Source organism: Onthophagus taurus, chromosome 1, assembly GCF_036711975.1.
Source record: "Onthophagus taurus isolate NC chromosome 1, IU_Otau_3.0, whole genome shotgun sequence".
Taxonomy (NCBI): domain Eukaryota; kingdom Metazoa; phylum Arthropoda; class Insecta; order Coleoptera; family Scarabaeidae; genus Onthophagus; species Onthophagus taurus.
Window position 1 is genome coordinate 42619923 of NC_091966.1, and position 26543 is coordinate 42646465.

The 26543-nt window shown below is 34.5% G+C and overlaps 1 protein-coding gene and 2 long non-coding RNA genes across 3 annotated transcripts in view; 1 reads left to right on the forward strand and 2 right to left on the reverse strand.

Annotated features, from left to right (window-relative positions):
• Positions 1-26543, reverse strand: part of LOC139432645 (uncharacterized) — an 82625-nt gene that overhangs the window by 25123 nt on the left and 30959 nt on the right. The gene's annotated exons all lie outside the window — the stretch shown is intronic.
• LOC111419863 (unconventional myosin-IXb-like dachs) overlaps positions 1-26543 on the forward strand; it is a 98282-nt gene that overhangs the window by 18774 nt on the left and 52965 nt on the right. Inside the window, exon 2 of the mRNA XM_071201388.1 lies at positions 9583-9674. Coding sequence (XP_071057489.1) covers positions 9583-9674 — 92 coding nt within the window. The remainder of the gene's footprint in view (positions 1-9582; positions 9675-26543) is intronic.
• LOC139432644 (uncharacterized) lies at positions 22565-24687 on the reverse strand. Its single transcript, XR_011642392.1, has 2 exons — positions 23364-24687; positions 22565-22757 (listed from the first exon to the last, which is right to left on the reverse strand). It is a non-coding gene; the product is annotated as an uncharacterized lncRNA (long non-coding RNA).

The following is a 26543-nucleotide window of genomic DNA, read 5'->3' on the forward strand; positions in this document are numbered from 1 at the left end:
TGGACCATAAAGACTAGATCCATAAAAAGATTGAACTTAATTATTACCATTTTTTATTTATAAGCTCTAGGTCGATTAAACATCAAAATTGTTGATTTTCGAAAATTAACTCAATCATAACTCATAAACTAAAAGCGATGGGGAAATATTTTTTACACATAAAACCTTAGTAATGGACCATAAAGACTAGATCCATAAAAAGATTGAACCCAATTATTACTATTTTTTATTTATAAGGTCGAAATCCATTAAACATCAAAATTGTTGATTTTCCAAAATTAACTCGATCTAAATTGAAAAACTAAAAGCGATGGAGAAAAACTTTTTATACAGAAAACCTTAGTAATGGGCGATAAAGACTAGATCCATAAAAAGATTGAACCCACTTATTACCATTTTTTATTTATAAGTTCTACATCGATTAAACATCAAAATTGTTGATTTTCGAAAATTAACTCAATCATAACTCATAAACTAAAAGAAATGGGAAAATATTTTTTATACATAAAACCTTAGTAATGGACCATAAAAACTAGATCCATAAAAAGATTGAACCCAATTATTACCATTTTTTATTTATAAGCTCTAAATCGATTAAACATCAAAATTGTTGATTTTCGAAAATTAACTCAATTATAACTCAAAAACTAAAAGCGATGGGGAAATACTTTTCATACATAAAACCTTAGTAATGGACCATAAAGACTAGATCCATAAAAAGATGTAACCCAATTATTATCATTTTTTATTTATAAGCTCTAAATCGATTAAACATCAAAATTGTTGATTTTCGAAAATTAACTCAATCATAACTCATAAATTAAAAGCGATGGGGAAATACTTTTTATACATAAAACCTTAGTAATGGACCATAAAGACTAGATCCATAAAAAGATTGAACCCAATTATTACCATTTTTTATTTATAAGCTCTAAATTGATTAAACTTAAATTATTGATTTCCGAAAATTAACTCAATCATAACTCATAAAATAAAAGCGATGGGGAAATATTTTATATACATAAAACCTTAGTAATGGACCATAAAGACTAGATCCATAAAAAGATTGAACCCAATTATTACCATTTTTCATTTATAAGCTCTAAATTGATTAAACTTAAATTGTTGATTTTCGAAAATTAACTCAATCATAACTAAAAAACTTAAAGCGATGGAGAAAAACTTTTTGTACAGAAAACCTTAGTAATGGGCGATAAAGACTAGATCCATAAAAAGATTGAACCCAATTATTACCATTTTTTATTTATAAGCTCTAAACGGATTAAACATCAAAATTGTTGATTTTCGAAAATTAACTCAATCATAACTCAAAAACTGAAAGCAATGGAGAAAAACTTTTTATACATAAAACCGTAGTAATAGACGAAAAAGACTAGATCCATAACAAGATTGAACCCAATTATTACTATTTTTTTATTTATAAGCTCTAAATGGATTAAACATCAAAATGGTTGATTTTCGAAAATTAACTCAATGATAACTCATAAACTAAAAGCGATGGGGAAATATTTTTTATACATAAAATCTTAGTAATGGACCATAAGGACTAGATCCATAAAAAGATTGAACCCAATTGTTACCATTTTTTATTTATAAGCTCTAAATCGATTAAACATCAAAATTGTTGATTTTCGAAAATTAACTCAATCATTACTCAAAAACTAAAAGCGATGGAGAAAAACTTTTTATACATAAAACCTTACTAATGGGCCATAAAGACTAAATCCATAAAAAGATTGAACCCAATTATTACCATTTTTTATTTATAAGCTCTAAATCAGTGGTGGCCATAACGTTGATCGCCATGAAAATCGTGAGTCTGAAATATCTATATCTGAGCCTCAGAGCACAAAAAAAAGGAAGGTTACTTTAAACCGTTCGGTCGATCTTGGCAAGACATTTATATAAAAAATCGATCTTGATCAAAAATTAGTGAACACCACTGGTATATGTTGTCATTCCATAGTAATCTTCCGATTTACTATTATTTAGTTGCATTATAGTGTTGAATATCTCTTTCCATAGCTGTACATAACAGTACAAAGGATCTAACATTACATTTAACACAATTCATGTAATCATTCGTCTTGCAAAGGCTAGTTCCTATCCTTGAAGCAATTTCTATGTTAGTTTTGATGCTATGTTTGGAATTTATTCTTGAGTTGTTGTTAATTACTTGCCAAACAGCTTTTGGTTTATTCCTCACTCTCAGAATGTAGTTGCCATTCACATGATTCTATTGTTCAATGTTTGGAAAGACAAGAAGGAGACTAGGCAGAAAAGATGAAGACTGGAAAGAGACCAAACACAGGAGAAAAAGACTGGTTAAAAGTTAGAAAGACAGGAACCAGACTGCGCAGAAAGACTGGAAGGGCAAAAATGGTACTGAAAATGAAGTAGACTAGAAGAAACTGGTAATAGAGGAAGTAAGGAACAATCTGGAAAGAGAAAATGAAATAGGCATTGGAAATACAGAAGAGAGACTGGGTAGAAAGGATGGAGATTGGAAAGAGAGAAAGAGGCTCTGAAGGGCAAAAATAGTACTAGAAATGAAGCAGAGTGGATGAAATTATCAGCTTCTTCTAGTCATTTTTCTATACATTGGAAAGATAGAAAAAAAAATGACGGAAATATGCAGAATGGAAAGAGACTGCAAATATAGAACCAAACAGAGAAAAAAAAAGTGGAAAGAGAATGAAGCTGCAAAAAGAAGAGTTTCTGTAGTTTGTGTCTTATTTTCTCTTAGAATAAAATAATAAATAACGTTAGAGATACCCAACTTTACAATGTATTTAAAGTTTTTCTAAATTTTAATACAACTATAAAATTGTAAAAGAATTCTCCTTTAATACGGTTTTTAATAACAACCCATTAGCTTTGAGATGTTTTCTACTGGTTTTTTGTACCGTTACTTAAAATAAAAATAACCGGTCGTAAAGTTAAAATGATTGTTCTTTTATGGTGTGTCAAGAAGGAAGAAGAGAAACCCGAATCCATCCCATAAAAGTTCCAGCAACAATAAACTGTAGCAATTTTTCTTTCTCGTCTTTAAAACTACAGTTAAAAATACAAGCTTGTGGACATGACGTCGTTCATCGTTCTGTCTTGTCGCGCAACTTCTACTTTGCATAACCTTTCATTTCAAATTTATCACAGCTATTTTGAAATGTTTGAGATAATAAAAATAGAAATAAAAAAAATAAATACCGTTCTCTCTATTGATGTTTTAAATGATGTTAGTAAATCACGTAACGTGTTAGGTTATCTACTTTAATGCAATTTTCATATTGTATAGAAGCGAATAGTTGAAAGGAACAGATGTTGTTCGTGATTCGTGATTCCCCACCTAGCACATTGTGGCTATTGTTACGGTTAATGGATAATTAGGAATTTGTGTTTGAACTCATTTAAAATGATTTCTTATTTTATAGGAGTTTCTCGAAATAAATTCTTTTAATTTACGACTTATGAATTTCATAGTAAACTTAATTAACCATAAAATAAAGAAAATTATTTGTCGTAAAGTTACAAGTAACAATAAAACGTTTTATGTTATTATAATTTCGTCCCATTATAATCGTATTTTACATCTGGTCGTTATCCTGTCACAGTCTAACATAAGCTTTGGCCCCACGCATCAAGGTGGGTGTTTAAGTAATTCACGTCGGCAATCAGATGTTTGGATGCTCGCGCGCGCGCGCGATTTAATTTATCTCGGCCTCACTTCGAGCATTAATGTAACTCCATAAATCCTCGTCACGCGAACGTAATCCTAAACAAGGATAATCGCGCAAACTATCTCCAGCGCGTTTAGAGATCATTAGGCGCCTGAATCCTTTCCTGAATGAATCCTTTTGACCCTTCCTTACCGATCGGATGAGACGGAAGGGGAATGAAGGGAAATTCAAGGACAATTTATAGCCTGCAATCATCATTTGGCAACGACTACGTTAAATCGACGCCCACGGCGACGCCTTTCAAGCAATTAGAGAAGAAATTTTTTTTTTCTTCTGTATAGTAGTCAGATGTAGAAGAAGAGTGACGGTTTCACTCATTTCTTACGATCGCCGCTACGCAGAGTTGTGTCGTCGTCCTAAAGCCCGTCATAAATTAACCGTTTACGGGCGAATGCGACGCCCGATGATGAAACGCTAATTGTGAATCAACCTGTATTTGCATCGATTTGCGGCCTGTTCTGCTCGTAAATTTCACTTTCACTATAACTTAAATGGTAAGAGACCTAAAATCGGTAGCTTTTCCACCAAGAATTTTCATTCAATGATAATTATCGCGATTTTGTTCAGATATCTGTAACATACTTTATGACAAAGTTGGTCGCAAAGTGAACAACTCTAATCTGATGATCTATATTAAAGATGTGTGATGATCACTGAATGAGTTTGGACTTTACTGACATGCTTTATATAATGTCACCATAAAATCAAAACTAGGCAACATCAGGACACTTGTTTTTTGTCATCCTCATCTATTCTAGTCTCTTACAGTTGTTGTGTAATGTTTGTCTCGCTGAATAACTGTAGAACCTGAAAAGCACACTTATTATTAAATAAGGAAAGGTTTGGGGAAAGTTGTCTATGTAGCAATTATGACCCTTCTTTAGGCCCACTACTACCACTTATAGTTAAAGTCTCTGATAGCGTTATCTATCGGATAGCTTAAAAATTGGTTACTACCACTGTATTTATCTTACAGATACCGCTATCCAAGGGATAACTTTTGAAATATCTGTAACCCATGGATTTGGTATCGGATAAGTTGCTATACCTCAAATAGAATTTATACTGACGTATAAAATTCGAGCGTTTTACTATTTTAGTTAAAATAAGAAAAGTAATATAAATTTAAATAAAAAACTAAACTGACCGGCAAAAAAAACCGGCCACTATAAATTAGCCACAACTTCAAAGCTGGCTTTCTCGCGAACCGCGCATTCGATTTTGATGATTCTTTTTTTAATGGAAAGGTTGATTCTTTTGTAATAATCCTGCGATAGAAATTTTGATTCTGATTTTAATTTGAACATATACGGGTTGAGAAAAATGAGAAAAACTTTTCTTCTCGAAATTTGTAACACCCTGTGGGGTGCAACTGCTACAGCAGAGGGTACTACCTGGAATCAAACAGTGGCCCAATCTTTTCTGAGTATTTTCTTTTTTTATTCACTCTATTATCTTTGTTACTAACGAAGATGCAGTATTTTAAAGCGATCGCCTGTGAAAACAAGATGAGTGACAATAGTAGCTGATGACCGTTTTATTGTTCTAAGCAATCGCAGAACGACAACTATAGAAGCTCGGCGTCGTCTTCAAATGGTGCACGTTGTTGATGTCAGTGAGAGAACCATTTGCTGAAAACTTGCTAGAAGTAATCTGGCTGCAAGAAGGCTGCCAAAGGACCGAGGCTGCTTCCAAGATATCGACGAACCCGTCTTCAATCTGCACGTTTACATGTGAATTGGGAAATCGAGCAATGGAGGAAAGTCCTTTTTACGGATGAGTAGTGGTTTTGTCTGCTATCAACAATCAAATGGGAGGACACGACAGCTTCTTGCAGAATATCTTGGATATAACGTTGGGCATTTAGCGTGCCATTTTCAATAAAGATGGGCGCTGTATGCGTTTCCGTCGAAATACCCGCCCATACCATGACCGAACCTCCATGGAAAGGTACTCTTTCCGAAATTGTGCAGGTCGCAAAGCTTTCATTACGACGTCTCCACACTCATACTCGACCATCAGGTGAACAAAATCGGGACTCGTCGGTGAAGAGCACCTTACTCCATTGTTCCATTCCCCAATTTGTATGTCCGCGCCCAAATTCTTCAATTTGGTGCTCGCCGATGTCTTTGGAGCAGGCGCTGTGTTTTGGCAGGTCTTCTTGCAGTCGGATCACTTTCAGCAAGTCTTCGACGAATGGTTCTTTCACTTACATCAACCCCACGCACCGTTTGAAGACGATGACGAGTTTCTACAGCTGTCGTTCTACGATTTCTCAGAGTTTTTAGAATAATAAATCGGTCATCAACTGCCGTTGTCACTCATCTTCTACCGGAACCTTGCCGCCTAGTAAAATTTCCTGTTTCCACATATCGGTTCTAGGTATCCTGAACTGTTGCTGACTTTTGCCATCCTCAATTAAAGTAACAATACGGGCAACATCAGTTACTGACAACGGCATCTTTAACAACCGTCAATTTACTATTCGAAACAACTCTCATACGCTACCTAGCGCTCCACCTTAGATTTGTTATGCTTGTTTGTTTTGTTTTCACAGGCGTTCGCTCTAAAACACTGCATCTTCGTTAGTAGTAGAGATAATAGAGTGAATAAAAAAACAAACTGTTCAGAAAAGATTGGGCTACCGTTTGATTTCAGTTTACACCATCTGCTGTAGCATCTGCACCCCACAGGGTATTACAAATTTCGAGAAAAAAAATTATTCTCATTCTTGCACCCCGTATATGCTCAAATTAATGTCCGAATAAAAATTTCTATGGCAGGATTGTTACAGAAGAATCAACCTTTCAATCAAAAAAAGAATCATCAAAATCGAATGAGTGGTTCGCGAGAAACCCTGCTTTGAAATTGTGGCTAAATTTTAGTGGCCGGTTTTTTTTGCCGGTCAGTGTATTAATAATTAACATTAGATAAAATCATCATGGATAATCTCTTCGACATTGGAGATGAAGACCAAATTTTTGATGAAATCAATAAATTATTTCCTAGAAGAAGCGAAAGGATAATAAGGAGTCATTTAAATATTCATTCAAATGTTGAATTTATGACGAGATTTCGTCTCTCGAAAAAAAGTTTTCATCGCCTTTCGAATCAAATAGAAGATTACATTTTAGTAATAATGCTGTACCTCCTTCAAACCGTTTGTTGCTGACTCTTCGGTTTCATGCAATAGGTAACATGTTGCTATCCATAGCAGATTTTGTAGGAGTAAGTGTACAATTGGTATCTTCAGTCGTTGATCATGTTAGTTGTGCCATTATTATTTACCATCATATTTTAACATACAATAATACGAGATATACATACTTTTTGCTTTCCTTGCCATGTAACTGCATCACTTTTTTTGTTTTCTATTACGTTTTTATGTTTGATAATAAATTCAAGAAGATGTTCGCATTCTTCTTTGATGAAATTGGTGGTTCGTCACTTTTTCTCGGTCTTCATTTCCAAACTTTAATTTTAAGGTTAGAACAGGTTAGAATATCGTCAAAATACCTAATAGTAGGTCTTTTGACCACATAGAGCTGTTAATTTAACATAATAGACCAAAAAATCCCTATATTCCTTGCTTATCTCAAGGATTTCTTAACTATGAGATAAATGGAGGTGGTAGTACGCACGGCCCTGTTATCTATGAGATAAATTGTATCTTATAGATAGCTTAACTGACAGATAGCATTGGTTTGGTAGTAACGGGTCTTAGAGAGCTCGCTACTAAAGATGACTTGTTTACAGAATCACTTCTCTCTTAAAAAAGATTATAGACTTTAAAAGCACATTGATTATTCTTAGAGGAGCCAAACGCAGTATGGTGTGCATTAAAGTCACCGCCTATCAAGAGGGGAGCAGAAATAGAGAACAGTTTATGGTAATCATCGCATTGCATATTAGCTCCATCCATATAGATTTCCTAACAAAAATCGCCGCACCACCATAAATATCGTATCAGGCTTAAACCAGGTTTCAGAAATGAGTGCCACATCAATGTCAAAATCAAAAAGTAATTGCTTCAAGTTTTCTCTTGTTGAGCGCACCGACTGCGCATTTCATTGCATAATCTTAATTGGAGGCATAAAAAATTAATACGTAGAATAATCAGAAGAATAGTCATCTTGAGATCCACACCTTGAACCAGCATTAAATGAACTACCTTTAGACCGTAGTTTTAAAGTAGCCGTTTTAAACGAGCTTTAAGTGCATTAGTTTTAACAACACGTATAACCATAACTAGCAATTCACACAGAGAATCGATATCTTCAGAATAAAGTTGAGCTACTGCGTTTGCGTCTTGTTTGTCTTTGGAATCAGTGATAAATTTACAGAAGTTATTATATGAAATAAACATTTCATTCGCGAACGGTTCCTTATCAGCTATTTTCTCCTCTTTGTGCTTTTGAGGACGAGGTTTAACAAAATCCGTAACAGGAGTAGGACGTCTGAGGTTTGAGGACGCACGGCTAAAGCCGAATGTTTCTAGTTCTCGATCTAGTGTTAGTTCTGGTGATACTGCTAGTGTAAAACTAGTGTTAGTTCTAGTTTTACACTAGCAGTATCACTAGAACTAACACAAGACCTAGAACTAGAATCATACGGATTTAGCTGTCTTGCGAGACGTGCCGCTAAATCCAAATGTTTTTAGATCTAGGTCTAGTGTTCGTTCTAGTTTTTCACTAGCAGTATCACTAGAACTAACACAAGACCTAGAACTAGAATCATTCGGGTTTAGCCGTCTTGAGAGACGTGCGGCTAAAGCCGAATGTTTCTAGTTCTAGATCTAGTGTTAGTTCTAGTGATACTGCTAGTGTAAAACTAGTGTTAGTTCTAGTTTTACACTAGCAGTATCACTAGAACTAACACAAGACCTAGAACTAGAATCATACGGATTTAGCTGTCTTGCAAGACGTGCCGCTAAATCTAAATGTTTCTAGATCTAAGTCTAATGTTCGTTTTAGTTTTTCACTAGCAGTATCACTAGAACTAACATAAGACCTAGAACTAGAATCATTCGGGTTTAGCCGTCTTGAGAGACGTGCGGCTAAAGCCGAATGTTTCTAGTTCTCGGTCTAGTGTTAGTTCTAGTTTTACACTTCTCTTCTTGTGTAGATCTTGTGTTCATCTGTAGATATGAGTTCAAGGCAAAATTTTTAGGTTAGGTTTCCCACAGATCTCTACAATTTTTAAAATTTTACGGCTAAGTGGCGCCTCCTTTCCATGTACAGAAATATCTTGGGTTTAATTCCACTACCAAGCACTAGGTGGCGCGAATTTTTCTAGTAATTTTTTAAAAAAGTCACCAGATCTAGTTACTTTTCAATTACCAACCTAAATCCAGTAACTTTTTAGCCCCCCAGATTTAAGTTGGTCACTTTCCCTATACTTATAACATCGGAGCGTGACGTCACCATGACCCGCTCCTGATCCAGAACTGACATTACTATACTACTCCGAATGTTTCTAGTTCTAGGTCTAGTGTTCTAGTTTTACACTACCACTAGATCTAACACAAGACTTAGAACTAGAATAATTCGGTTTTATTTCCTGGTATGATCGAAATTATAAAATAAATTTATTTTTTTGGCTATTAAAATCTCTCAATTTCTTAAGTAACGTCAACAGCCCGCGGCATCGCGAGATGAATTATTGTTATTGGAAATCATTTGAAATTTATGGCCATTGCCGATCGGACGCTAAGTAACCATTCTCTCCACCCCACGCTCGTTATTTCGACGACGGCGGCGCTATATGCAAATTTCTTGAACGACGCGGTGATAAAGTATACTACGATGTGGTGATGTTGTTGCAGGTATCGCGAGAAGGAGGAATTACAGAGGAAGTTAAGTCGGGTCGTCGAAGCGTCCAAATCAAGAAGTAGTCGAACGTATTCCACCTCGCAAGGTAAGAATTAATAATTGTTTTATAATATTAATATTAGTAATTAAGATAAAATCTAAAAGAACGGTTCTCGTATCGGACGATTGCATATCTCAGTATGTGTTTACCAACTGGAGCGAATCTAACGAATAGCGACACGACACCGTAAGCTATAGAAAATGGTTAATTAAAAACCCGTCGGTATAAAAGCTCGTCGTTTAAACCACCTCTCCGTGTTAATGCCTAGTTAAGAATAAGAAAAAGCTTCGATGCGTATTTGGTGCCAACCCACCGTTAGTCTTAACCTCGCCTAAAACACCTAAACTCGCCCCGACGAAGGCGAAAACCGATAAAATAACGTTTCCTATACTTAGTTTCGCTTAATCTACGAATACTTTTACAAGAACGGTAGCTGAGTAATTTTACGATCGTCGATAAACGCATCGTATCTCAGATTCTTCTTTTAACGTTACGATTAAAAAAGTCAAAGTTTTGAATAATTAACGTGAAACGTTTAAAAGTTAATTAGCTGTTCTGTTTCGAATTTTCCCACAATTATCCAAAAAGAATAATGGATAAACGAGATAAATCAGAGTCGAGGAGAGAATTTCTCGCGTTCGGAATTCGCTCGTATTCAAATGCATTTCCTGCATGCTGCAATTCTCTTGGGTTGGTTTTCGAATCTCGGCGTGATATAGGCGCGTGCATTTTAATCGAATACATAATGAGGTGGTGCATTCGCGTGTACCATTTTCCTCCTCTTTATTTTCAAACCATTAAGATAATTTTTGATACATTAAAATCATTTTTGTTTAAATCGTTTCCTTAATAGATACCCAACCCGAAATAGGGTTGTTGGCTTCTTGGGACTTGATGTAAATGTCAATTTAACAGTTGTATCGGTTGAAAGGAGGGGGAAGAGTTGTATGTAGTAGGAACTCTTTTGGTGGTGAGTGAAAAAGAACTGAAAGCCGTTCTTCGGTAGCTGGTTCATCCGGTCCAATATCGAATATGCGATTTAACGGCGGCGGCTCGGCTTGATTTAGGACCGCTTGTCCACCTGCCGACAAAAACAGCAACAATGCCAACCAACGTTCTCTTCTGATGCGGCCTTCTTCGGCGAACGCCGCTGCTTCACCGGCAACCTAATGAACTCTGATCTTGTCAGCTGGGACGCAAAGAAACCAAGGGCACCGTTAAATTTCCTCTTCGATCATGACCGTAAATCAATCGATTGACACAAAAGAATTTCGCTTTAAAAATAAACATTTCTTTGGAATAAAAAATAAATTTCAATATCATTCTGTTCAATTTAAAAGCAACGTTAACTTTTAAATGGTATGCGTACACTTCCTTCTTCTCAGTCTAACTGGAATGGTTAGGACACGGTAGAAAAAAATGCGACAACAATACCGAGCTAACAAGGTGTAATTGGTACGTCGTCGTCGCAAACGGTGCCACGAGGCACCACCAATGCACACAATAAGAGAGCTCCATTGTATGTAGATAAAGCGTCCACGTAACGAAACCATGCGGAGGCAACACAATTGTGGTAGTAAGAAGGAAAACGATCAGAGTACAAACGGACGCAGAGTAACTGCCGCGGAGTAACACTCACAGAGTACCAGACGTGCGTGCTTCTTGGACGCATCTAAAACGCCATAATTTAACGTTGTACGTGACGTTTTTTGTTCATTAACATTTTAACACCAAAAATATATTAAACACATTTTATACAGTGAATTTCACTTAAGATGCAATATACAAAAATATATTTCCATAGAAACCAAGGCGTACCTACTTACTCTGAAGAGGCACGGCTAAACCCGAAACTTTCTAGGTCTAGTGTTCTTGTTTTAATTGTTGTGGAGCGCTGGACCAAGAACTAGAATCATTTGGGTTTAGCCGTCTTAACAGACGTACGGCTAAACCCAAATGTTTCTAGTTCTAGGTATAAAGGTGAGTTTAGACATGCATGGATTTAGTGGCGCCAGTAGTTGCGCCAGTTCTATTTGCACGCCAGTAATGGTTTACACTACATGTGCGAAAACAAAAATAAGTGATACGCCAGTTTCATTTTTAATGTGTATTGCACAGTGCGCAATATGTCGAGTGAATTTTCCGCAGCATGCAAAATAGTCGCTAGACTTTTACTAGAAAAAAAGATAAAAGAAATACAGAAAAAGAAACGACGAAAAGGTCGTGTTTGGGTTAAACCATGGATTAGTCGTCGACTGTTGGGTGCTTCTGCAAAACTTCTACGAGAACTCGCAGCAGAAGATTCTGCAAGCTATAAAAATCATCTACGAATGACATAGTAAAATTTTGATACTCTTCTGGATTGTGTTCTGATGCCTTCAAGAAATTTGATTGTCATAAACTGTATAAACTACAATAAACACAAATTAGGACCTCAACTGGAACGAAAATCTAACTAAAAACTGGCGAGCCGATGTGCAAGCATTTGTTTACACTCGCAAATTTTGTGTTACTGTACGTATTTGTCATCACTGGCGCCAGTGATTTCAGAAGGATGCAGACTTTTGCGATCCATGCATGCATGATTTCAACTTGTTGCCGCCATTAATGGCGCATCAGTTTTTATTAGCGCCACTAAATCCATACATGTCTAAACTCACCTTAATGTTAGTTGAAGTGACAGTGTAAGTGTAAAACTAGAACTAATACTATAGCTAGAACTGTCTTAGAACTGTCTATAGCCGTCTTAAGAGACGTGCGGCTAAACGCAAATGTTTCTAGTTCTAGGTCTAGTGATAGTACTAGTTTTAATTGTTGTGCAACGCTAGACCAAGAACTAGAATCATTCGAGTTTAGCCGTCTTAAGAGACGTACGGCTAAACTCGAATGAGTCTAGTTCTAGGTCTTGTGTTAGTTCTAGTGATAGTGCTAGTGCAAAACTAGAACTAACACTAGACCTAGAACTAGAAACATTCGGGTTTAGACGTGCGTCTTCAGAGCGTCTTTAGCCGAAACTTTCTAATTCTAGGTCTAGAGTTAGTTCTAGTTTTAATTGTTATTCAGCGCTAGATTATTGTATATTTTAATTGAAGTAGTTGAAAGATTAAATATACGTATTAGAATAGTATCTCTATTAGATTATATACTAGTAGAAGTAGAATCATTTGGGTTTAGCCGTTTTAAGAGACGTACGGCTAAACCCAAATGTTTCTAGTTCCAGGTCTAGTGTTAATTTTAGTTTTAATTGTTATTCAGCGTTAGATTGTGGTATATTTTTATTGAATGAAAGGTAGAACTAACACTAGACCTAGAACCGGAAATATTCTGCTTTAGCCGTGCATCTCTTAAGATGGAAACTCAGCGCTATCATAAGGACGACATCTTTTCCAAGCAAAACTACCCAATATCTGTATTATTAAATTATGTTGCATTTTATGTGGGACAGTGCAAGTACATAGTAGTTTCGTAACTATGGTTACTGCATTCATATATTGTGAGTTAGGAGTATATGAAATTCCCGGAATAAAAACTTTCCCTCTTAATTATCCTCTAGAAGAGGCCTCCATTTGTTCCTTTATACACATTTAAATTATAATCAAGTTCTTCCCACACATAGTTGAAAATGTGTGGTGTAATAGAGTTCGCACTTTGCTTTATATAACTATATAATCAAAACCCCTGCCTATCCATCGCTAGGGGAATGTTTCATTTAGAAACTCACGAACAATGTAGCCACCTTCTGGAAATTGTGGCAACGCGTACAATTCCAACATGCAAAGGTATTTGTTTAACATCATCGTCTGCTCTGCAAAAAAATGGGGCTGTTACTTTATTATACATCAAGCCGCATCACACATTCAGCTTGGAGCTATAACTTGGAGAGTTTTCCTTTTATTTGGTGAAGATTTCACATTTCTATCTTGCTCTGTTGCTTTGCTATAACCGGTCAAAAGTCCACCATGACTTGATGGACACAGTGTATTAAATCTGTTGAATGTGGTGCTGACGAAAGACTCACTGTGCTTCTTCCACTTTTAGATATCCAGTTAGAAAGTCGATATCATCAGAAGCTGCTAATCTGGCCCTGAATGCGTGTCATTTCCAGAGAATACCATCTCACTCTAGATATTGTTATAGAATTCTTCCTTACACTGGGCATGTTGATGCTTGTTAACTCCTACTGGACTACTGGATTATTTTGAAAATTAGTTTCAAATAAGAGATTCTTGATGCAGATAAGTAGGGGAAAAAAGGCAAATATCGACCACTTAAACATCAACAGTTACAATGACTTTCCCTTTACAATGACGAAGATAAACTCTTGCAGGTTTATGGAAAAATGTCTTGGTTAAATAAAATATCTAACGAATATATAATTGCATTAAGCTATTTTGTGTTAGAAGAAAAAAATCGCAAACATTATTTTTGCTGATAATATCGACCTGTCTTGCTTGGCTTTTATAGAAGACTAGCTGTACCCTGAGCGCGTTGCTACGCCACCAACTAAAATAAATTTGAAGGAAAGACCTTACGCAAATATTCAATTCATTTTGAGTCATTTTATTGATTTTGTTCATTTTGAAAAAATTGTGACATAGAAACCTTCGTGGGCTCATGCAGAACAACTTTGCTAAAAGTCATCACATGATCAAATGTATAGTTTACGATTCTATAAAGGACATACAGACAAACATTCATTTATATATACAGTGCGCGGCAAAATTATGGAACATATTCAATAAATTGATAACAAATTTTTTTTTGCAAAAATGCCGGAACGGGTCAATTTTGGTTAATCATAACACACATTATGACACCATATTCACTTCCTGATAATCATTTTTTTATGAGTTATGACGTCATCGACATTTTTTTTAAATGGCACCATATGCATTTGTTTACAAAATCTGAAAGTATATATTTCTCTGCGACTAACGATGTAAATATCGATATGGGTTACATAAGGAAAATTTTGAGAAAATTAGCTTTAAAGGTACAAATTTTATTTTTTTTTCTGAACGTAAAAATAGCATTACCCATGGGTAACCATGGAAACGCTTTGTTTGGTTTTAATAATGTCTATTCAAAAACGTCAAAATTAGTTTTGTGAGTGTTTAATTGAATTGAAACAATTTTTATAGCGATTAATTCCTGTATTTTTGCATTGTTTTCTGTGTTGTAATTGTTTGTTTGTATTTTTTTTCTGTTTTATATTGTTTAGTTTTGTATTAGTTATTTTGCATTATATTCTGATTGAGATTGTTATTTGTTGTTATTTTTTGCCGTGTTCTGTGTTCATTAGTCCAGTTTCGTTCAATATTTGTTACTATTTTGTTTTTATTTTTGAGCATTTGTTGTTCCGTATTTATTTTAAAATAATTATGGCTCATTTAAGTGAAACCCAACGCATAGAAATTTTAATTCTTATTGGATGTGGAGATAAAACCCGAACACAACAAGAGGTATGCAATTTGTTTAATGCGAAGTACCCTGACAGAGTTATTAGTAGATCAACAGTTAGCAAAATTGACAAGAAATTTAGAGAAACTGGACATGTTAAGCACATTGTACATGCTGGACGTCCTAAAATCAACGAAAATGTGAAACTTAATATTTTGTTAGCTGTTGAAGATGATCCCCATAGTAATTCGAGACAAATTGCAGCGGATCATCAAGTTTCTCAGCGATCTGTACTACGTGTGCTACGAGCAGAGAGGTACCATCCCTACAAAGTGCAGTTAGTGCAAGAACTCAATGAAGATGACACAGATCGCCGCATGCAATTCTGTGAAATTATGCAGAATCGATGTGACCGTAATCCACTCTTTATTTACAACGTTTTATTTTCGGATGAAGCTACATTTTGCCTGAATGGCACAGTAAACCGACAAAATTGCAGATACTGGAGTAACGAAAATCCTCATTGGATAAGCGAGGTACCCTCAAAAAGTGAATGTATGGGCAGGCATAATTCACAATAAAATCATTGGCCCTTTCTTCTTTGAACAAATTCTGACAGGTCAACGATATCTGGAGTTTTTGAGGAATGAACTGAAGCATTCCCAAATAATAATAACCCCAACTTACTGGTCGACAATATTTGGTTTCAGCAGGATGGTGCACCTCCGCACTTTGCACATCCTGTTCGCGAATTTCTGAATAATAGTTTTCCTGAGCGGTGGATTGGCAGACGGGGGCCGATAGAATAGCCCCCCAGATCCCCAGATCTTACACCCCTTGATTTTGTTCTATGGGGTTATCTAAAATCAAAAGTGTACGCTGAGAAACCACTCAATGTAGACGCATTAAAAAATTGTATTAGCGCTGAAATGGGTAATATTAATCCGCAATTTATTTATAATACTTTGAAAGAATGTATGAATAGGTTTGCTTATTGTCAAGAAGTGGGTGGAGGGCATTTCGAACAATTGATTAAATGATTAGAATCAGAATTTATTTCTTTTTTATAACATAATTCATATTCTACGGACATTAAATAACTTTAAATATTAAAACTTAAAACCTTGCACATTAAAACTTAAATTATTAGTGTTTTTTAATAGAGAATAAAAAATTAAAGAATCATGACAACGTACATGGTTACGCAAGGGTAATACTATATTTTTGTTCGAAAAAAAATAAAATTTGTAAAATAACTAATACAAAACTAAACAACATAAAACAGAAAGAAAAATACAAACAAACAATTACAACACAGAAAACAATCCAAATATACACGAATTAATCGCTATAAAAATTGTTTCAATTCAATTAAACACTCACAAAACTAATTTTGACGTTTTTGAATAGACATTATTAAAACCAAACAAAGCGTTTCCATGGTTACCCATGGGTAAGGCTATTTTTACGTTCACAAAAAGAAATAAAATTTGTACCTTTAAAGCTAATTTTCTCAAAATTTTCCTTATGTAACCCATATCGATATTTACATCGCTGGTCGCAGAAAAAAATATCCTTTCAGATTCTGTAAACAAATGCATATGGTGCCATTTAAAAAAAATGTCGATGACGTCATAACTCATAAAAAAATGATTATCAGGAAGTGAATATGGTGTCATAATGTGTGTTATGATTAACCAAAATTGACCCGTTTCGGCATTTTTACAAAAAAAATTTGTTATCAATTTATTGAATATGTTCCATAATTTTGCCGCGCACTGTATATAGATGATAACGTCGTCAAGATCGACCAAAGCGAATCGATGCTTAGTAGTATCTCATCATGCGTAGCAAGATGATGATTGCTTTTTAGTACAATTTTCTTTAGTTAAGTTATAACTTATTCAAGTGTTATAATGGTCAAGTTTTGTATTTTCAGTTTATGAATTTAAGTTCTTTTCGATTCGTTCTGGCATACATGTATCAACCAGCCTTATAACTTCTCTCTACACCTCAAGTATTTCATAATGGCTTTGCTTCAGTGGAGTTTATTGCACGATCTGGTGTCCCACAGGGCTCTAACTTGGGTTCAATACTGTTTATAATATATAATAACGTCTTATGAAACAAATTTAAGTCCGATATATTGGCTTATGCTGATGATCTTAAGATATTTCGCCTTTTGACCTCGGAAGATGCCGTGGCTTCGATGCAGTCGAACTTGATATCTTGGTGGAATGGTGGAATCATAATCAGCTCAGGATGAATGTTGAGAAATGTAATCCTATCACTTTTACACGTAAAAGTACTCCTATTCTTTCATGCTACTGTATAAGCGGTATCTTCCTGCTTAAGTTGACTTCTGTCAGAGATCTGGGAGTAACTTTTGATAGCAGACTATCGTTTATACCGTACATTAAGGATGTCTTCTATTGAAGAGAATTCAAAAAAGGTTTTTAAAGTATCTTTCTTTTCGCGTCGATGGAGTTTATCTTGTTGGTAGCACTGACTACCAATATTTTTTGCAATGTCACCATTTTTCGTTAAATTTATTGTAAAGCTGGTGAGTGGTGAGACGGATTGTAACTGGTTGCATCAACTTCGGTGTACTCACCCACGCTACCCGATACAGTTGTGCCTTCTATTTGAAGAATAGTAGAACCAATGTGCAGGCTAGCGCTCCGCTACAGAGAATGGACTTCTAAATATAAATAAAAAAATCGATAACAAAGTGCCTAACATTTTTCTTTCCAAACGATTTAAATAATTATTTTGTTTTGATGGTATCTCAATCTGGATGATTGACTTGTGTACCCCTTTTCTCATTCCTTATATTACTCACGTAATAAACGCTGCTGTTCATCAATCAGTTTTTCCGGATGCCTGGAAAATGGCTGAAGTAATTGCATTACCTAAAGTATCTTCCCCTTCTGCCCTAAGGGATTTTAAACCGATCAGTATCCTCCCAGTAATGTCAAAAATTTTAGAGAGAGTCTTGGAAAAGCAACTTAGAGCACACTGCGAAAGGTATAGTATACTGCCAGATCAACAATCTGGGTTTCGTTCGGGTTTCAGCTGCGCAACAGCTTTATTGAACCTTACTGATGATGTATTTGCTTCTAGAGAGGCCGGGCAAGCCGCACTTTTGTTATCGTTGGACTTCACCAAAGCATTTGATACAATAAATCATAATATACTTGCATCTAAACTTAATTATTTTGGTCTTGGAAATCAAGCTGCAATTTTGATAAAGTCATTTTTGTCGGACAGGTCTCAGGTTGTGAAGATTAATAGTCAAGTGTCGAGCGCTCTGCCACTATTGTTCTCTATTTATACATCTGATTTTGACCAGGTTCTCGAGCATTCGCAGATTCACTTGTATGCAGACGATATACAGCTTCTGCTGAATTTTAATCCAAATAATTGGGTTGATGCCTGCATAAAATTTAACTCAGATATAGCATTATTTTCTGATGTTGCGAAACGCCATGAACTTGTGCTAAATCCATTTAAGTCTTCTGTTCTTCTGTTTTGCGGTAGTGTCACAAGGAGAGCGATTAAGCCTTTGATATCCGGTCAATTGGTGGTGGATGGCGAACCTCTTACTGTTTTTGATGATATAAAAATTTTAGGAGTCACATTGGATCATCAGTTGAGGTTTGAGGAGCATGTGGCCAGGTGCTTGAGGGGTGGGTATGACGCCCTGCGTCTCTTGTATGCCCATAGGGATGTCTTAAGTAAAAAATTAAAAATTATGCTGTGGTTCTAAGCAAATTAAATCACTGCGACGTTGTTTATGGTCCAAATTTAACGGAGGCGAGTGGGCGTCGTATCCAGAACCTTCAGAACGGTTGTCTGAGGTTTATTTACGGAATTCGTAAATATGACCGTATTAGTCATAAGTTGGCAGAGACTGGGTGGTTGAACATGAAAAACAGACGTAAACTGCATGCAACTTGCGTTTATTATAAAATTATTAAAAGTCAGCGGCCTCCTTACTTGCTGCAACGCCTATCTTTCAGAAGCGATGTCCATAACATTAATATAAGGAGGAAAGATGTATTGACGGTACCACGCCGCGCCTCGCACCGCTCCTTTTCCTACCAGATAGCTAAAACATACAATGATCTACCTATGAACCTTATAGGATTGAACTGTATTTCGTTCAAGAGTAAATTAAAATCCTCCCTCCTGCTTGAGTCATCATGATTTTTTTTTTTATTATATTCTGAGTTACTAATGTATCGCTTTATACTGGCATGTCGTCGTATTTTGTTATTTTGTTTTTTTTTTTTATTTAAGTTTATTAGTATTGTTAAAAACATTCTCATTTTTGCTTTATATATATATTTTCCATATATTCTGGATTAAGTGGAAGAGCAGTTGGTTAATAACCAAACTGAACTTCGTCCAGAAAATAAATCTATTTTCTAAGAGTGTATTATTATTTTCTTTCCTTTTTTTTGCGACTTATTAATAAAGGCATTATTATTATTATTTATTATTATAATGTTTCTGTATAGTATAATATTGTCCTATAATAGGTACTTTGTTGGGCAATAAAAATATATGTATATTATTATTATTCTAAGTATTTTGCAGTAGCTATATTCACAGCTGCATGATATGGGGCGACACCGCCCAACTTGGATTTTATGTCTATCATATAGAGGAATTGCCGGGCTTCCTAGTTCCACAATCCAATCCAGACTTAAAAAAAGATGTAGAGCAAAATATTATACTTCTTGTACGGCAACAAATAGCGAAAAATCCTGCATGTGTGGTAATTGTTCAGGATTTTGTCTTCTTCATAAAACATGTTTCTTATAAGAGTTCAGCAAGTTTCTAGTAGATGCATATTGATTGCTGCTTCATTCTTATATCCATTTTTCTTGATGGACGGAGTAATACAATGATGGTGAGTTTCAGATATACAGGGTGTCTCAGCGAAACCGGTCATTAGACGTAATTCGCTCGAGAATCAAAATATTATCAAAAAAGATAGCGATGAAACTATTTATTAAATGTGATAGGTGCTATATATGTTTCGAGACATATATCTCGCCTTCAGGCACGACTAAAATGAAACATGAGATAAATTAAGTATCACAATAAATATTATCTTAAATAATTACCGTCAATAGTTTACTTAGAAGTACATGTAAACAAACAAATATGGGATCCCGAAAAACAACAAATCTCCAGCACAAAAACAAATTAAATTAATAATGGTTAATTCTTGGTTAAATAGGTTATAAAATTATTTGACAACAAGGTTTTATAACCTATTTGTCAAGTTTGACGTACAATTTCACAGTCGACTAGTGAATTATCGTTGATTTTAAGTAACATTAACGACATACGTGTCTTTAGTTGTTTGATTTTTTTATGAAAACGACAATTTTTTTTTTTAAATAATAAGAGTAGAAAATATTTTAGAATTAAATTCCACATGAAATGAGGTAATAATGAATTAAATCCGCCAAAAGGTTATAAATGTCTGTTAAAATTTGGGGGCCATCACCCTTAATCAACTCTTTGAAATGCCTCAATTGGTCTCAATTTGCTACCAATTAATACCCTCGGTACACACAAAACGTATACCAAATTTGGTTTTTCTAGCTTAATGTATTATAAAGATATTCAATGTTTTAAAAATTTAAGACCCAACTTTGAAGGCCTATAACTCCTCAGGGGTACAACTTAGTATAGAGATAAGTTACGTCAAATCATCTTAATTTATTGTCCTCCACATGTCTTTGCTATGTGTCGGTTCTTATTTGAATCACCCTGTATAATAAACTATCCATGACTTCCTTCATCCCACCACTATCCGTGCAAAAAGTCACTTTAAAGATGGATATCTTCGCAACCGCTCTATAAAAAAAATTGCAACAAAGTTTGTTATAATCACTAAACATTTCTACATAACATATGTTAATTTAAAAATTTTCGGATCCACGATTTTCTTGTTATCGCGAGTTAAACAAGAAAAGTACCCGATTTTTTACGGTACCGGCAACTTTGTCAACTTTGCGATTTTTTTTCTCGAAAACTATCATATGAAAAAAATTGAATTTTGAACAGGTGGTAGTCTGATGTGTGCTTAATGAGGGAATACAGTATCGCGGTTTAGTAAAACGCCATTATGTCGAAAGCGGCTGGGTGGATTTCCTCGCGGATTTGACCAAAATATGTCAAATAATGTCGGTTGTCGGATTCCGATATCAGTTTTTCAAAAATAGAGCTCCCTAATTTTTAAAGAGCGATTTAATGGAATTACAAATTAAAGAGAAATAGAAATAAGCTCTGCGGAGTAACGGGGGTTCCGTCCAATCGGAACAGATAGTGCGTTCCAGACAGGACGTCGCGCCTTATTTCTTTATGTAGGTAAAATAAAGGCGCGACGTACTGTCTGGGACGCGCTATCTGTTCCGATTGGACGGAACCCTCCTCTCCCCGCATAGCTTATTTCTGTTAATTAACTAGTTGTTAATTAACTATTTCTTAAATTTTTATTTTGGCCAGAACCCCAGAAACGTCTAATGACCGGAATTGTTTTTTAAGATTAACAATAATTAATCGTTATTCCGTAAATGAAATAAAATTTAAAGGTTTTTTTATTTAATTTTTTTTAAATCTTATTTAAGATTTACGTTTTAAGGTGCCATACCGTTCAAGGACTTATTCGCATAGCACACCGTTTTCCTTTAACCTTCTTAAGGATAACACCAAAAGTGTACGCATATTAAACACTGTGTACGCAGCGCGATTCCGTAATTAAGAGGCTACTTTACCATACAGCTCGGCAAATTACAAAAAACATACATTATTTATGAAAATATTTGGATGAAATTTTGTACATAGCTTCTTCTAACAATTCTACATAACGCATGGTGAAAATTTTTAAAGTTTTCCAAAAAAAGGGGTTTTTTTCCTCAATATTATACAATTTGGTCGTTCTTTTTTAGCTTGCATGATAGTATACTTGAAAATAGTAATATTTTTCAAATAAATTTTTTCAAAATTTTTAGTTATAAAGGAATAGTTTGTAATTTGCTAAAATTGCAAAAAGGTAGCGTAAAAATGAATATTTTCCGTCAAGATTCCCACGAAGTATTACCACCGCGTTAGTCCCGCCTCCTGCCGACTGAGCGGCGCTGACATCGACTCTCTTCATCGAAGCTCCTTGTTTTATCTATTACTTTTTAATGTGGTAGAGAAAATAATCATTTCCAAAAGTACGTTTTGAACTTTATTTTCCGTGATTTTCTACTAATGATTATGTAATTTAACAAAATTTTTGAATTTATAGTCAATAGTTGTTATTTTATTGTGTACTATAGTGTTAGTTTAATTTAGTTTGTGTAAAGTTTTTATAAACAATGGGTAAGTATGTTCATCTAAAAAACTACCCCTTAGCATTTGAAGATGTTCTCGAAAAAGGAGTAATAGACGGTAATAATTTACGATATAAATTTTTATAAAATCTAAAATTTCATATTTTATAGTCCGAGATTCAATTGAAAAATGTATTCATTCCGAAAGGTAAGTTAAATTTTATTAATTTTATTGTATAAACTGTGATACACATAAAAAGGACTTATTTAAAAAGAATAAACCATCACAGTAAAAATTAAAACGATACATTATTTGAAGCGATACCATAAGTTAAATAATACAAATGATGCAGAACCAAATACTGATGGTGGAGAATAATCCATTCAACTGCAACAAAACTCGCATTAAATTTATTAATGAGTCAAAAGAAGGGCTTAGCAGCTCATTTCTTTTATGTTTTATGTGCGGGATAAAAAAGAAGCTTTACACTGAAGAAAGCAAAAAGTCTATTGAGATAAACTCTGCTGTTGTTTCTGTTATCTGTCGGTACCGGATATACACAGGCTGAAGAATTATTGTTATGTGTGGATATACTATTTATGTTAACAAAAACATTCCAAAAATATCAAGAACCCGTAAGTGACATGGCATAGCAGTCTATGAAGAACGCAGGTAAAGAAGAATTAATTTAGTTACAGCTTCAGGAGAAGTAAATAAAGACTGAATAAAGACTGTAAACGCTAAACGCTCGAACAACATCAATTACGATGCATCATCCGGAGTGGTACTGCTATAAAATAATTGTATACAATAAAATAAAATACTCGTGTATACAGGGTAATTCAGGTAGGTAGCGAAAGCCGATCAGGGTAATGATAGCAATTCGGTTATAATTTATGAGTGACATTTCACACGAAGAATATAAAAGAAAGAAGAATTTATTGGAAACTTGCAAGATGGATGCATTAACAGAAATAAAATACAAATTCTTACCAGAAGCTAAAGTACCAATCAGATATGGATCCAAGAAAGGTATCTGTGCCTAACTGCATCGAGATTTGGTGATGTATGTAGGATGAGAAATGACACGTCTTGCTTAAATAAAGTTAAATCAATCTTGTACTCGAAATTTGCTAGAAATAATAACACTAAACATGGCCAAGACTATGAATGACTTGCATTAAAAAAATTTGAAAGTAAATATAACTTGCCAGCAAACTCTTGAGTTCTATTCATCCGTAGGATGTATGGATTCTTAGTTGCAAGTCCAAATGAAACAATAAAAAACGAAAATGCCATCGTCGAGGTGAAGTGTTCAGCGAATTTCAAGAGCTTACATCTATTCAACGATGGCAAATTAAAATTTCCTAAAGATTTTTCTAGTCAGGGCTGTTTTATTTATTACACTATTAGCCATATTTTGTATACTTCAATCATTATTTAATATTATTATTAATTAGGTATTACATATTATTTCATTTACTTATACAAGGTGATGCAGACCATGCAGTCCATTTTTTTAAACAGAAATATTAAAAAAGTTCGAATGAAAAGTAATAATATTCATAAAGGAACCACATTTATTCAGCTATTTTTTGTTTAATTTTTGTAACTACCTGTTTTCAAATAAAATTACTTACACGGTTACTCTGAGACACCTGTATATCAAACGAACGCATAATAATACAACAAAGATATAATTTATAAATGTTGTACCGAACTTTTCACATTCCTGTATTGCAAATATATCTATTTTAATATAAAATGAAGTTATAAATGTTATTTTCGTTTCAAAATGATATAAATGTTTTATGCGTCGCAAAATTATTTATTGCATTTGAAATTGATTTTTGCCTTACATTCAATTGAATTATAAACCCATAATCTTAGATGTTCTCAACTTCTTTCTCTAATTTCTCTATTAAAAAATTAATATTCTATTCATATCGAAAAAAAGCATTAAAAAACTGATATTTGCGTAATGTAAATTGTTGTGAACCAAAATACTTAAAAAAAACAAACGTAGTAAAAAAGTGGGCTAAATAACTAAAATAATAAATAAATTGGAAAGTCAATAAAAAGATTGATTGTGATTCGTAATTAAGAAAAAGTGTTAATAAATAATAATATTTAGAAGAAGTCGTTTAATTTCTTCATTAACAACATCGACGAGAAAAAGAATCGTAATAAAATAAACACGATGTTTTTTTTATCTATAAAGGGTCGGGCCTAGTAGAAAATAAACTCCGCCTCGTTGCTTCCGAACGTCCGTCGTCTGCGCCCCTCAGAAACTGACCGACCTGGTAAAGTGGGCTCTTAATGGCCAGACGTAGGCGCATTAATTGCAGCCACTTCATTGAACATTCGCAGTAACCGAGGTTCAACTCTCTGTTGGACTAGATTTACCGGGCGATTTCAATTAATTACACTGCCTTCTCCTTATCCTTTTCACAATATTCACTCTCACTACATCGCGTTCAATTTACATGGTTTTTTGAAATAATAATAAATACCTAAATACATAGAATTACTTATTTTATTAATATTTATTTTTGTTAAGTAAATGACTAGGAAGTCGCCGATGATTTTATATATTACATAATTTTACCGATACGCTCGACCGCTAACGTAAATAATTTTCAAAGTAGAAAACCATCATTAGGAATGCGCACACGCGTTGTCGAGTTCATTTGCAGGAAGTTACCAGTTCTAATTAGGCTTGAAAGATTGAAGATATCGTTTACTCTTTAAGTGAACATGCATAAATGGGGAAAAAAAGAAATTAACAAGAATAAAATTTAGAATTTAATTTTTTTTTAAATCAAATCTTTATTTGCAATTATACGCGATCAATCAACGAGATTAAGCAATTTCCAAGATAATACGATAACCACATATTGCGGATCAGCGTTTATGCAAACTGGATCAACGAAGAACCACACCGCCTTCTATGCATAACAAGTTGTAAGTCGATGAAGATATTAACACTGGTTATATTAACATGCAGAAACTTTGAATTTAAAATTATGAAATATATTGCACATGTTAAATGGAGAAAAGAAATGTCAAAATTCTCTTTTATTTATTACGGTTTATTAATCGTGAATAATTTTATCGCCCCGTGTCGGCAAATTGCTTAATGAGTGGGCAGTGTTGTACCACTCGGCGTAGTTGTAAATCATTCGACCCTTGTTCCGTTCTTGTAACCTTTCTGTTAAACGATTCAGTGACGTAACATCGAATTCGTTTTAATAATAATCAACTTCAATTTTAATCTTACTTATTTTAAAACTAACGTTTTGAAACGTTGTCTTCGCAAAACGTATCTCGAAGTCTTCTCCGAGTACTAATATAAGACTAAGAACTGAAAGAATGGGGTTTTATTTCAAGGTTGTCGTATGCAAACCGCGCCCGCGTTTCGAAAGTTTAATCTATTTCAGTATCTGAGAAGAACTGATGCTGAAGTTCGAGTTTCTCTATCGCAAAGGCAACCAACTCGCCGTCGAATAAATAAATAAAACGCCACCGCCCCTGACGTGGTGAATTGAATGATCTTACTCTATCCCTCTTATTACCATACGTAAAACATGTGCATACGATTTTGAAATTTTCATACAATGCCAAGAAATTTTTATTTTTATTCAGGCGCCTCGTAAATTTCAATGTTAACTTGCAGTAAAAACTTTTCTGTAAATGTTATGAAGATGGGAAGAGTCTGCAAGAAAATAAGAAGAAAACTTAAGATAAAAAGACAAGGTGAAAAGTAAACATAAAAATGAGACCACGCAGAAGATTCAAATGAGAACTGTGTGACCAAAAAATTAGATGAGAATCCAAATACATAATAATTCTTCTTCTTACGGAGTTATAAGTCTTGGTGGGTCTACCTGCTAACTTCCACTTTTCTCAAATCCTCCTCTACATCATCCATCCATCCTTTCTCGGTCTCTGACCCACTGGTTTCCAATCCTCCTTGTTGTGCGCTTATCGCAATGTATAGATTATAGGGCCTGGGTTTTCTTTATCAAGAAAGAATGTAGCGCCTCGGCCGCAAGCGACCTTGAACACTATCTCATTAACAGTGTATATTGTAGCGTCTCGGCTATTATTTCTTTAACGGTGTAGATTATAGGGCCTGGGTTGCTTACTCTTTATGGAGATAGAATGCACCGC